Source organism: Amblyomma mixtum, chromosome 6 (assembly GCF_055824585.1).
Source record: "Amblyomma mixtum isolate Tamu chromosome 6, ASM5582458v1, whole genome shotgun sequence".
In the NCBI taxonomy this organism is placed as follows: Eukaryota; Metazoa; Arthropoda; class Arachnida; order Ixodida; family Ixodidae; genus Amblyomma; species Amblyomma mixtum.
In genome coordinates this window covers 135939928-135952224 of record NC_143017.1, presented here as the reverse complement: position 1 = coordinate 135952224, position 12297 = coordinate 135939928, and the positions used below count along the sequence as shown (strand labels likewise).

At 47.8% G+C, this 12297-nt stretch overlaps 1 protein-coding gene across 1 annotated transcript; it reads left to right on the top strand.

Moving 5' to 3' along the window:
- The first annotated feature begins 4375 nt into the window (after positions 1 to 4375).
- On the top strand, positions 4376 to 5927 carry LOC149340483 (testicular acid phosphatase homolog). The gene has a single exon (XM_089549257.1). It carries the CDS (start codon positions 4678 to 4680, stop codon positions 5836 to 5838), a length of 1161 nt encoding a protein of 386 aa, XP_089405383.1. The 5' UTR covers positions 4376 to 4677; the 3' UTR covers positions 5839 to 5927.
- Positions 5928 to 12297: the final 6370 nt, after the last annotated feature.

Here is a 12297-nt window from a genome sequence, read left to right as displayed (position 1 = left end):
AACTAGTTGGACACAGTCATTTACGAACGTCGTTACTGGTTCTATTTTGGAAGATGTTTCTCTCCATTTTGTTTCTGTGTCACATAAATATTTTATTTCATCCTGAGGTCCTCTATAGACACCATTCGTTCCTCTTTTTTTTTTTTATGAGCACTACAGACCCCGCACAACACTCCTGGCCGCCCGTAACAGGAGGCCAGGTTCAGGTTGTTCTCGTCGGAAACCTCATTTTCCGTGGTACACTTGTCTGATATTGATTTTAGAACTACTGCGCTTCACAGGTAATCTCTTGTATAGTATACAGTCTGCCAGGTGATGCAACTGACAACGATCGTTTTGGGCGGGCCTTTCGTTCCCAGAAACTGGTGTAAGGTTTATGTGGGCTCTACTCAAAACATGAAATTTTATGTGCTTGGGGCACGGGAAAAACTTACGAAATCCATTCGTAAGAGAACATTTTTCTTCTTTAATACGGTGAGTTTTGTAAATGCTTCTCTGAAAACGAACCATTTCAAGGATGAATTCATTTGGAACGACTTATTCAAGGATGAACAAAATGCATAATGTGTGCTGCGCAGAATCAGCCGATGTGACAGAAAGGGTGAATATGGCAAAAAAACGAGACAGTGTGATAGGACGCAAAGTAAGTATAAGCTCTTGATACACGCCACGTTATTGCCAGGACATAGGTGTGCGAGAGACCATAAACGGGTCTCATCGTCTGCTTCGTGCTTACTGTTGGTCACACGTGTAGCTTACGGAATACAAAACTACACTGATTAGGGAGAGAGAGATGAAGATGAAAAGGGATGGTAGGGATGTTAACCTGAAGGGTGTTCAGATTGGCTACCCTGCACTGGGGAGGAGGAATGAGGGATTAAAAAGAGAAAGAGTGAAGGGGTGAGGAGCTCAGTCAAAGTTTGTCACTCCAGTCGCTTTCATGAATGGCGTAGTAAGCCTTCAGGGCAGTCGATTGCTGTAGCTATGGTCTGAGGATCTTATCTTATGTTAAAGGGTGACGTTCTAGGCAGTACAGAGCGCAGCACAGCGGGTCTCTCTATCGCAAAAGGCTGTCGGCAATCCCAGTCGTTCATGTGGAGATTCTTAGCTGCTGAACTCAACTGCAGCGTTGCAGTTCAGCTGAGTCACAAGGACTAGACGTAGCGCGTCAAGCACATGCAGTGCATTGTAGGCTGATTAAGAGTTTGTCAAAAACATCTTTTGTTCCCGCAATGTTTTTCGAATGTTCTGTTTCCGAAACCTGCAAGGCAGCCGATAACGACTTGGCGTAACGGAACTAACTGCATGCTCACAAGAATTCCCCTGTTTCTGCTCTACACTTCCGCACAGTTTGTCAGCGTCGGCTTAAATGGAGGACCAGTTGGCCTTGATGCCACTGGTCAGATAGATTTCGAATGCATTCTGTGTCCTTTAATAAAGCGAATCTTTTTCTTTGTCCACATGGTAGACGCCACATATTCACACTAACGCTACGATTATGTTCTAAGCTGTTTTGGAGTGTTGCAACAAAAGTTTCTGAATAATCGCTGTTAAAACTGCGCTTCGAAGACACTTGAGAGCTCACTTTCTTCGCAAAAGCATTGCATGCAAACATTTTGAAAGTCATATTTTTAAGCTTACTCGTCCTGACATACCTTTATTTTGTAAAAAAAAATAACGCTGCCAAAATTGTCTAAAAACACAGGGACGCCTATTTCCATCATGTGTTGGCAATGCAACAACATTCGAAGCTATTGATGCCTTGATGGAGGTCATTGGTGGTTTAGTTTGGTTTATTGGGGTTTAACTTCCCAAAGCAACTCAGGCTATGAGGGACGCCGTAGTGAAGGGCTCCGGAAATTTCGACTACCTGGGGTTCTTTAACGTGCACTGACATCGCACAGCACACGGGCCTCTAGGATTTCGCCTTCATCGAAATTCAGCCGCCGATGAAGGCGAAATTCTAGAGGCCCGTGTGCTGTGCGATGTCAGTGCACGTTTAAAGGATTCCAGGTGATTGGTGGGGTTTGTGAGATTACCCAGGTTGCTGTTTCCGCGCCCTTCCCGTACGCCAACTGCAACTTGGTTTTCTCAGAGACGAGCCTGATATGGGTACGTCACTGCCGGTCTAGTGAAGTCATGTCCTTCGAGCTAATGAGCTATCTCTGCTCAGGTTACGCCACTAATGACGCGACAGTACGCCAGGTAATCAGGATTTTTCTGGACAACGCCGGACGATCTCCGCCAGCTTATTGCTCTGCTGAGGGTTCTATGCTTTCGCATACTGAATTATTTTTTGTTTCATTGCTGACACATTTGAGTAGTAACCACTTGCACACTAACTGATAATACCGTATCCACAAGGCTTGGTTCTATTGTGTCCACGGGTACTGACAGGTGGTGTTGGCATTTCACTTTCGAGTCTGCTAACCTCTACCTCTGTTCTTCCCAGAGTCCTCACGAGCTACTGCATGACCTCTTCCGTGGCTTACTGCCATACTTTCTGTCCAAAATGGATCACCTGCGGACGACTTCGCCTGAAAAGCAGAGAGTTAATGATACTCCAGAACCAATTTCATCCTCCTTCTTTCGTCCCGAATGACAACCCGTCCTTGCGAAAAAGGTTGACATTCGACGCGAAACGAAGAATGGGATGGTCAGCACAGCGCTGTCTAGACTTGAACGAAGACTACTGGTGTGACAGGGACAGAAGTCACCCGAGTCGAGACATTAACTGACCCAGACCTTTTATCTTCTCCTTTATCATTCTTTTCTTTTTCCCCCTCCTCCTCGTTCTCAATCCTCTAGGTCCAGTTCCTATTCGGTTCGAAGTCCTTTGTTAAAACCTCTGGCCGGCGTCCCCTGCACACATCGAACATATTTCCGCCGCCATCCGTTCGACTTGGGGAGAATAAAGGCTCCAGAGAAGGGAAGTCGATCAAACAACGAGCGCCAGAAATAAAAAAAATATAGTTCCTTCTCATCTCGAAGATTTCCGTCTGCCGATTCCTTACGTCACTTTTTTTATCTTTTTTTTTCTTCTTACACCACGTTATCGACGGGGCGTTTGTTTGTGCAATTATTCGGTCCGGGTCGGAAACAGCCGCCCGCGGTGCCCGCAGAGTCCAGCATCGATTCGGCACGCGCGCAATTATCCGTGGCACGCTTGGCGCGCCGCAAGCAAAATAACTTCTTGGCTTTCCGAAGGAGGATTTTCGGGCTCCAACTTTGCTCGCTCTTTTCTTCGCCTTCTTCGTCGAGAATGCGGGCTTTGCTGGGCGGTTGCGCTTCCAGCCGGTGAGCGAGGCTTTCGCGAAAGATATAAATAAAAATAAATGAAGGGACGAGAAACATAAGGAGGGTGCTGCGAAGCGATCTCTAAGATATGTGCCGAGACTCGCGAATATCTGCGCCTGGCTAATGTTGAATTATCCCCGCACGCGCTCGGAGTCATGAGTATTGGCAGAGTCTGCAAACTGTTTTATTTTTATTTTTGTCTTTCTGCCTCCCTCCTTTTACTTTCCCTGTCGAAGATGGCGGGGTGGCGCCTGGAAAACGAGGTGCGTTTCTTTTTTTTTTTTACTTTCCCACGTAACGCGGGCGTAGCGCTACTATTATTGCTCGCGCCACGGCAAGCTATAGCTTTGACGTTGAGCGATGGTGGCTTGCTTCGAACTGCTTAACAATTCGCTTTCCGGCTCAGTAAGAACGAAATGCACCACATCCTTAATTACCTCAGGTGCATGAAAAAAGTTTATAGAATACTTACAAAACGCTCTGTTGGAGAGGCGTTGCATGCTTAAATAAACATGTGTACCGCTAATGGTACCCCCAAGCCTTATTACTAACCCAGTCTTTAAAGCTCTCAGCACCAAACTACTGAACAGTTACTTTTTATTTATAACATTTCAATCTGTTTTTGTACCTAAGCATACCTTATAAGGTGTTTCTAAGACCATTACTCTATGATGTAGTGCGAATGTTCTTGCTAAGCACAGTTATGGTAGCAATCTTTATGTCTTTCTGCATTGTTTTCAAATTAAAAAAAAAAACTTTCTCTACCCACATGTGCGTGGCCAGGGCGACATTAAAGGCGTAATGACAAAAGAAATTATTTTTGAATTTGCGGTTTTCTAAGTCGTAGAGTGCAAAACTCAGAAAACATTTTCGTAGCACAGATGTTTCATGCCAGCTCTGTATCGAATAAAAGCACCTGTTTCTAACGCTGGTACTTACCGAGATTTTAATCACAAAAGAGGCCCGCAAACATGTTGCAAAGAAGAAGCTATAGCCCCTCCTGTAATCTTATCTGGGGGCAACCCGCACCGAATGGAATATACAGATAGCAGCAAGCTGTCGATGGGCAATACACAGAACGGCTGATGAGGCTCGCCAGTCTGCGAACCTTGCCTTGAGGGTCAAGCACGTGTATACGTGGCGTGGTAACAACACCGGCACTGATACGCATTCTGCTGCGTACATCGGAGTCGAACACGAAGCCAGTCACGGAGAATCCACCCAAGCTTGCCATGTGTTCGGCTCTGAAGTGAGTGCGCGCTGACGAAGAAGAGCCGACGAGGAGAAAGACGACGCCATATTCTGTGTCGTGAGGCCAACCAACCAACCAAAAAAGGTCGAATTCGCCTCGTCAACATTCAGTCCACCGATTAGAGCGATATGCGGATCTTCCTCCTCCTGTTTCTGCTACCGGTGACAGTGTTGGCCAACTCGGACTTCCACCATCGTCGATCTTCGCTACTGAGGCACGTAGTGGTCATCTTTCGCCACACCAACCGTTCGCCACTCACGACGTTCCCAGGCGACCCCAACAAGCACCATCGCTGGACACTGGGCCACGGAGAGCTGACTTCACGCGGTCGCGCCAACGCTTACGCCCTGGGAAAGTGGCTGCGGAACCGCTACGCCGACTTCCTCACCGACAACCCACGCGAAGTGTACGCGCGGAGCAGTCCCGTGCCGCGCTGCTACGACACGGCTGCCCTGGTGCTGTACGGCCTCTACCCTGCCAACAGGCAGCAGAAGGAGTGGCGGCCCGACCAAACGTGGCAGCCGGTGCCCATCACGCGACTCCCCGACGGCGCCGACTTGTACGCGGCCGTGTGCATGCCACGCGTTCGCGAGGCAATGCGCACCCTGGTCACCCTGGAAGAACCGCCCTCTTTCGGCAGCTCGACACACTTCGGAACCCTCGGAAAGGTATTCGCATTCGTCGCCAGGATGACTAACCTCACCGCGGACGCGACGTCTCAAAAGTTCATCTTTGTCGCCAAGATCGTGGACGCTATGTCTGTGGCGAGAGAGCACGACTTGCCCTTGCCGACCTGGGCGTCAAGATACTGGCGTGAGCTGGAATGGGCTAAGGACAAGGTTCTGGAAGGATTTTCGAGGTCTCAGATGGACCACATGGGTGGCGCCCTGCTGAAGGACGTCGTGGCTAGGCTGAGGCCTAAAGAACAACAGGAGTACTCGCTTACCCGTGGAGGCTCCGACTCGACCGAGGTACCCAACAAGCTGACGTTGATGGCCTACCACGACATTAACATCGGTAGCATCCTGCTTGGGCTGAATGGGACTTTTGAAGAGCTACCTCCTTACGGAGCCGCGGTACTCTTGGAGATATTTACGTTAACTTCCACAGTAATGCCGGATCTTTATGTGAGAGTCCTGTACAAAGCAGGCGATTCTGTTTCTAGAGTGGCATTAGAAGGATGCAGTGATCCTTGTTCACTCGAACACTTTGATGAGCTCCTCCAACGGAAGTTCAGGCCAGTGTCTAGGACTGCCTGCGGCTGGAGCGAGCAGCAACCTCTGCTTTGAGAACAAATTTTGTTCTTTCATAGTTATTTGTTGTTTGCTTTTGCCAATAAATTCTGCTCAAGTTAAAGGCTCTCTTTAAAAGAGCTTTACTTTGCTCATTTTCTTCATGCCAAAAACAACTACTATGCGGTAATGTACATAGTAACTTCTATGATATGGCACTCATTTTAGACCCTTCTTTCCCACTCTAACCTCTCGATCTCACTTGTCTAGTCAAAACGTCCCGGAAAAACCCTTTCGCTAAGTTTTTTTTTTTTTTTTTTTGGTACACGCTGCGTGCATGGTTAGGCAACTCGTAACTCTATAACATTGGCTGAATATTCTGGGAAGCGACATCTTTTTCTCAACCCCGGGGCCAAAGCGGGAGCTAGACTCATCCGCTTATGAAATACTGTTTAGCCTTCAGGGTTTTTGCCGCTTCCATCTGCTCCTCGAGGTTTCCGTGAGTTCGTTCAGCTCGGGTTCGCTTAACAAGGCGCTTTGAACTAAAAGGGCGAAATTGAAGTCTCGCCACAGTTCACGTCACTGGGTGCATTTCCAACGAAGTATTTCTGCCTCGCCCGGAGGTTTCCGAGCGAAACTTTCTCCCTGTCTTCGTTACTGTGTGCACTCCTTCTTAAACCACGGTTTAATACTGCACCTCAGGCCGCGAGCATACATCACATGCGACGAGATGAGCGTAGGGGAAACAAAAAAGTTTCTAGACTGGAGTTGCCTCTCGAAAGAAATTAACTGGTACCTTATTACAACTCTCCTGCAAAGGAGTCGGCTGCGTCGTCATCGGCGGAGTCTCTACCTGAAACTGGGCGGCGAACGACGACTGCCCGAAGCGTTTTAATCAAGCCCCGGCTCCTCTTCCTCCTTCTCGTGCTTCTCGGGAGATCCGGTCTCGTCGGTCGGCTTTCTTTTCGGTGTTCCCCGGCGACTCCAAGGGCCCGTGGTAAATGGTCGCAAAAAAGGGGGGACCGTAGGAGTGGAAACACGGTCCAGCCCGACTCTGTTCCTCCCGAAAGGCAAAGCAAAAATGGGGAATAGGGAAAGAGGAGAGAAGGCCAGGGGCAACAGCGACGAACCCGAGGATGGGAAGAGCAGGGATTTTCCGGAGCTCGATCGAGCTCTCTTCCCTCTTGTCAGCGACAGGCGCGTAATTAAGTCGAATAGGGATGGCGCGAGCTACTGCTCCTCTGCAGCCATCTTGGAGCAGTCGCGACTACAAGCCGGCCGGACCCGGGGCTGATAATCCCCTGGCAGAGCCCCCGTCGCAGACCGCCCATGCTCTTTCTTTCTGCTGCTACCGCGGCGAAGCGGGATGGACAAATCAACTGGCCATGGAGCTCCCTGCTAGGTCCAGTCGTGTAGCTCCGCAGTATTTTTCAGTGATTAAGTCGCTGAATGCGTTAAGACTGCTTTATTTCTCCGAGTTAGTTGCTGTTAATATCTCCGGTGAAAGTGCTTTTTAACCAGTGAGAAGACTCTCGACGTGATGAGATCGTTGCGGGGGCAGGGAAGGCATCCTTTTTTCTTCACTGCTTCAGGTGACTGCGATTACGGGGTATTGAGTTCAGGTCGTTTGAAACGCCACCGGGTATTGTGGTATATGTGATGGAAGTGCGAGGCGTGGGTTCTCAGGTTAGATTATTAACTGTGGGAGCGAAGTATGGAAGGAGAAGTAGCTTTAGCAAAGATAATCATCGATGAATTAGGGCAGTCATGCTCACAGCTTTCCTTAAACTTGCTACCGAAAAGAACTGAAACAAGGTTTTGGAAAGTACCAACACTGAGTTTTGGTTTTTATGATGACACCTGTCATTTCGGCAATGGTAACAGAAGTACGCTAAACGTTCTGAAGCACATTGGGATCAAACCTGGCCCGCACAAACAGAAAGCTTGCATGGCAAGTGACAAACAGAGTGTCTACAAATCTTCGTTTCAATCTTCTGATGTCACGAAAATCCCAACAAAAAAAACTTAGCTACCACATGGATGAAATCAAAGATCAGCAAGACTGAGGAAGAGCTGAGCTAAAAATATGGTGGATTTTAACTGCCCTGGACACTGGTTTAGGGAATTTGTAGTTATTCCCCATCCTTTCTCGTTTTTCGCAAAACTCACTTTTTTACCATTCATTTTTACTCCAGCAATACTAACTTTACTCCTGTACAGCGTTTTTTTATTGAAACGTTGTACACTTCTTTCTTATTCATCTACCTATGCAATGAACCGCAATAAGTAAAGTCGCTCTATTTGTTTTCTTATTGCTGCATTGTTCTCAAAAAATGCCTATACGAAAACCATTCAAGCAGAACTTTTTGCTGGGCTAGTTGGTTCATTGCGATAGTTGGTTCATTGCCCTTCTTCGTTTCGCCTTCGGGCTTCTTTCGCGCTGTTTTCACTCATAACAAAAACCATTGTTTGTGGTGATTCGAATAGTACACAGTGACAATTGGTAGCATGTTATTTTGGTTCATTGCACAGCTCCGGTCTCTATGTGCATGGCAGCAAAAGTAACTTGACTTGCGATGAACTAAATCAAAGTTATGACGTCTGGAGTCAGATGCATATTTAGTTCATTTTTAAAAGTGAAGGTTTTTTTTTTCCATCTCTTTTAACAATTTGGTTCGGATAAAACAACGTCCTTCTTAAGACAGACAACTGATTTTCTGTTTTATCTGCTATTACAATTTTTCCCGGAAAAGTGGGCTCATAGCTTAGGTCGTCTTCGAACTCTACCGTGCCTTGAAGATGTCGGCGGTGCCCAGAGCGGGAGCAATTGCGCTTTTGGAGGCGTCCCCACACAAAGCTCAAGTTGAAGGAAACAGACTGTAACAGTGATACTTCGGTCGGTCTTCCACTTGTGTCTCGCGTTGGTACTCTCTGGCCCTGTCTGTGTTCCAGTTGTCTCACTTCAGAGCAGAAGCCCTTCACAATGGTTAAGCCGGCTATCTTCATGTACCGTGTTTTGCCAGCTCAGCAAGGCGTTTAACGATCTCTAGCTAAGAGCAGAGCGTACATACTTGGCTAACGATCTTGCACGTTCAATTTAAAATTAATCCTTGCCATCTAGCCGTACAGCCGACCAAATCTTTAGCTGGCGTACATGACGGCCGCGTTTTCCGTGCTCCTGCAGCTTATGACGGCGTAAACTTACTAAGATATCAAATTTAAGGAGAGGCTCACTAAACCCCTGCTTAATATTGAGCTTTCCCCAAGATTGCTTCGTCACAAAGCGCAGGAGCGCAGAAAAAACGGCCGTCGCGCACGCCAGCTAAAGATTTCGCCGGCTGTACCTCTCAACCTAAGTTGGCTGGAAGTGTACATGAGCCTGCGAACAAAAGTCACTGTCAGCTGTTGCTTACAAGGGCAGTTCTCGCTATTTTGATTCAATAGCCGGAGCCAGGAGTACGTGGGCGTAGAATCAGCGCTCTCGCACCGCTTGTTTCGCCTTGTTTCCTATCTTCTTTAATCGGTCAAGCATGTGACGCAAATTGTTCGGAATCTCCTATCTTGACCGTCTCAGTAGGCTATTCCGCCTGCCTCGCTTGCCGCCTGCCGTGTCATCATTTTCCGCGTTGGCTGCTCCGAACGCAAAAAACATGCACTCCCTCCCGCATCCGCTAGCGCCACTTCATTTGTTTTCCTCGAAAGACGGGAACGAATAGCCATTCATTAGGTAAACAGCCCGGCGGGCATTGTCCCTTATCCGGCAGCGCAGAACACCTAATCGGGCATCGCTTCCTGGGGAGACAATGGACACGGCCGTCGAACGGAGATAACCACGCGGCTTCCATTGGCTCCCATCTGGTCCCCTCCTATGTCTTGCGCAGCATCCTTTCCACTCGCGCTACAGAGCAGCCGAGCCTGAGAGGACCATGTTTCTGCTCGCTCTGCGGTATGCTCAACGGCGTGCTCAATCACTGCCCCGTCAAGGCGGTCGTCCGGCCTGTCCGGAGGAGATATAGGATTTTCCACCTATTGCGCAACAAAGGACGCGGGAGCGATAAAAAGACAGCTTCCGACGGGAAACGCAACTGTTGCACAACGGACACCATTAACGTGCGGCGCGTATCGCCCCAGTGTGTGTGGCAACGTGTTACGGCAGTTCAACGGGTTTGTACTAACCGTTTTCATCTGTTCTTATACGATTTCTTTTTTTTTATTTAAAGAAGGATTGGCAAAAAAAAAACGGCAGCTACTTCTGCAACTATAGTGTAAGCGCTATTTCGTTTGTGTGAAATGTCGTCTTCCACCTAGGTAGTAATACTTTCAAAGCGGACTTACGCGCACGTGACATTAAATAAGTCTTCCACGAAACTGCGTTGTGCTCCAAGGCGCTCGCACAAAGACTGCGGTGAAAATTGCGCGTTACGAAATTCGAGTGCGTTGCAAAAGCTCGTTCTCGACTGTTCATTTCGTGAGACGTGTGCCGAGGGACACGCCTTGCGTTGAATTTATTCTACTCTTCACCGATTCCCCGCGGCATCGTTGCGCACGCTTAAAATGAGCGGAGTGACGGAAAAGTTGGCGCGGCAACGAATTTTATGGCGGGCTTTGTTGAGCGATTAGAAAATTCGTAGCGCAGCTGAGCTAGGCGTGCTGCACGGGTGACCGATGAAAAGGTGTCGGGATCTTGCAAAAACTAGTGACGACTGTAGTGAGCACAGTCTCGATAGCCGGAGCATGTTGGACACATTTATGTCCAACATTCTTGGAAGGAAGGAAGGAAGGAAGGAAGGAAGGAAGGAAGGAAGGAAGGAAGGAAGAGGAAGGAAGGAAGGAAGAGGAAGGAAGGAAGGAAGGAAGGAAGGGAGGGAGGGAGGGAGGAAGGAAGAGGAAGGAAGGAAGGAAGGAAGAGGAAGGAAGGAAGAGGAAGGAAGGAAGGAAGGAAGGAAGGAATGAAGGAAGGAAGGAAGGAAGGAAGGAAGGAAGGAAGGAAGGAAGGAAGGAAGGAAGGAAGGAAGGAAGGAAGGAAGGAAGGAAGGAAGGAAGGAAGGAAGGAAGGAAGGAAGTGAGAACTTTATTTTGATTATTGAAATATTGTAAGGTATTGTTATGGAAATATTACAGGTAATGGTACGTTCTTCCTACGCGTATTAAGGTCTTTCTTTTAGAGTGTTTCCATCACTCGCATCGAGCAGTTAACACTGCCATAGAAAACCACTAGAGAGCACTTTTGACGACAGTAAAAAGGTTGATAGCAAAAAAAAAATGCGAACTTGCTGACGGGAATTCTGCGAATATCTTGATTATTATAGTGAAATCTTACAATATGTTAAAAAATTGCGTTCGTAAAACTGGTAAATGATTTTGCACAGAATTGTTGGGTATGACGCGCTACCTCAATCTTAGACCTTTAGAGCACAGTTACAGCGGGCGTTCTCGAGATTCTGGCCATCCTAGGACACGCGTTCAAGTTTTTGTGTGCACATCTTTGTTTGGTTCCAGTAAGTCGACCGCCCAAGATTCTGATCAGGACACAATTGAGGCCAGTATATAGTTTTACTTCGAGCATACGAGCCAGTTGCTGTTTGCGACTTCGGAGGGACAGCCAAATGCTGACCAAGCCAGTTCTATTCTCCCACAAAGATTTTCCTCGTGGTCTGCATCTGCAATAATATTTCGCCCACAAAGGCATAGACGAGCTCTTTGCTATTTGTCACCGCATCTTAAACTGCTGCTCTTTCACCCGAATATCTTTGTTTTCTACGGAATAATTCCCAAGCTTACCTTTATGCTGTGTCTGTTCAGGTTCAGGTTTGGCGCCTTACCCGTCCTTCTCTTTCTTTCTCCCCTTTTACACCCGTCTTCCTTTTCACCTACTGCAGGGTAGCCAATAGGACACACCTGAGGCTTACCTTTATTTTCGGCGATGATGGCGGTGATGTGGTTTTCCTTTCTCTACCTCACGAGTCATCCAGAAGGATAACCTAAGCAAGCCGGATTTTGGCAAGGTGTTTCACGTCAACTCTAATTCTGCGTACATTTAAGTCCAGTGCTGCGAGAACTTCCTGCAAGCACTTAGTACTTTATATATCTCCCTGATTGACCAGTTCTGATATTTTATCGCCCCCGACTTTTCATGATAAGAACCAGTCACGCAAACACAATACTGGTTTGGTTTATGGGGTTTAACGTCCCAAAGCGACTCAGGCTATGAGAGACGCCGTAGTGAAGGGCTCCGGAAATTTCGACCACCTGAGGTTCTTTAATGTGCGCTGACATCGCACAGTACATGGGCCTCTAGAATTTCGCCTCCATCTAAATTCGACCGTCGCGACCGGATCGAACCCGCAACTTTCGGCAATATTGTCCGTGCTTTGTAAATACATGACAACTTTAATCGAACATTCCCCCCCCCCCCCCCCCCCGGTATGTTTCTCACATCCGAAAACGTACACATTATTAATGCTCGCCAACCTAAGAACCCTTCCTTCTGGTTGTTCACGATCGCATATCCGCTCT

Bases quoted from the DNA above. Each gene is read 5' to 3' on its own strand.
- LOC149340483 (XM_089549257.1), top strand. From the start codon at position 4,678: ATGCGGATCTTCCTCCTCCTGTTTCTGCTACCGGTGACAGTGTTGGCC.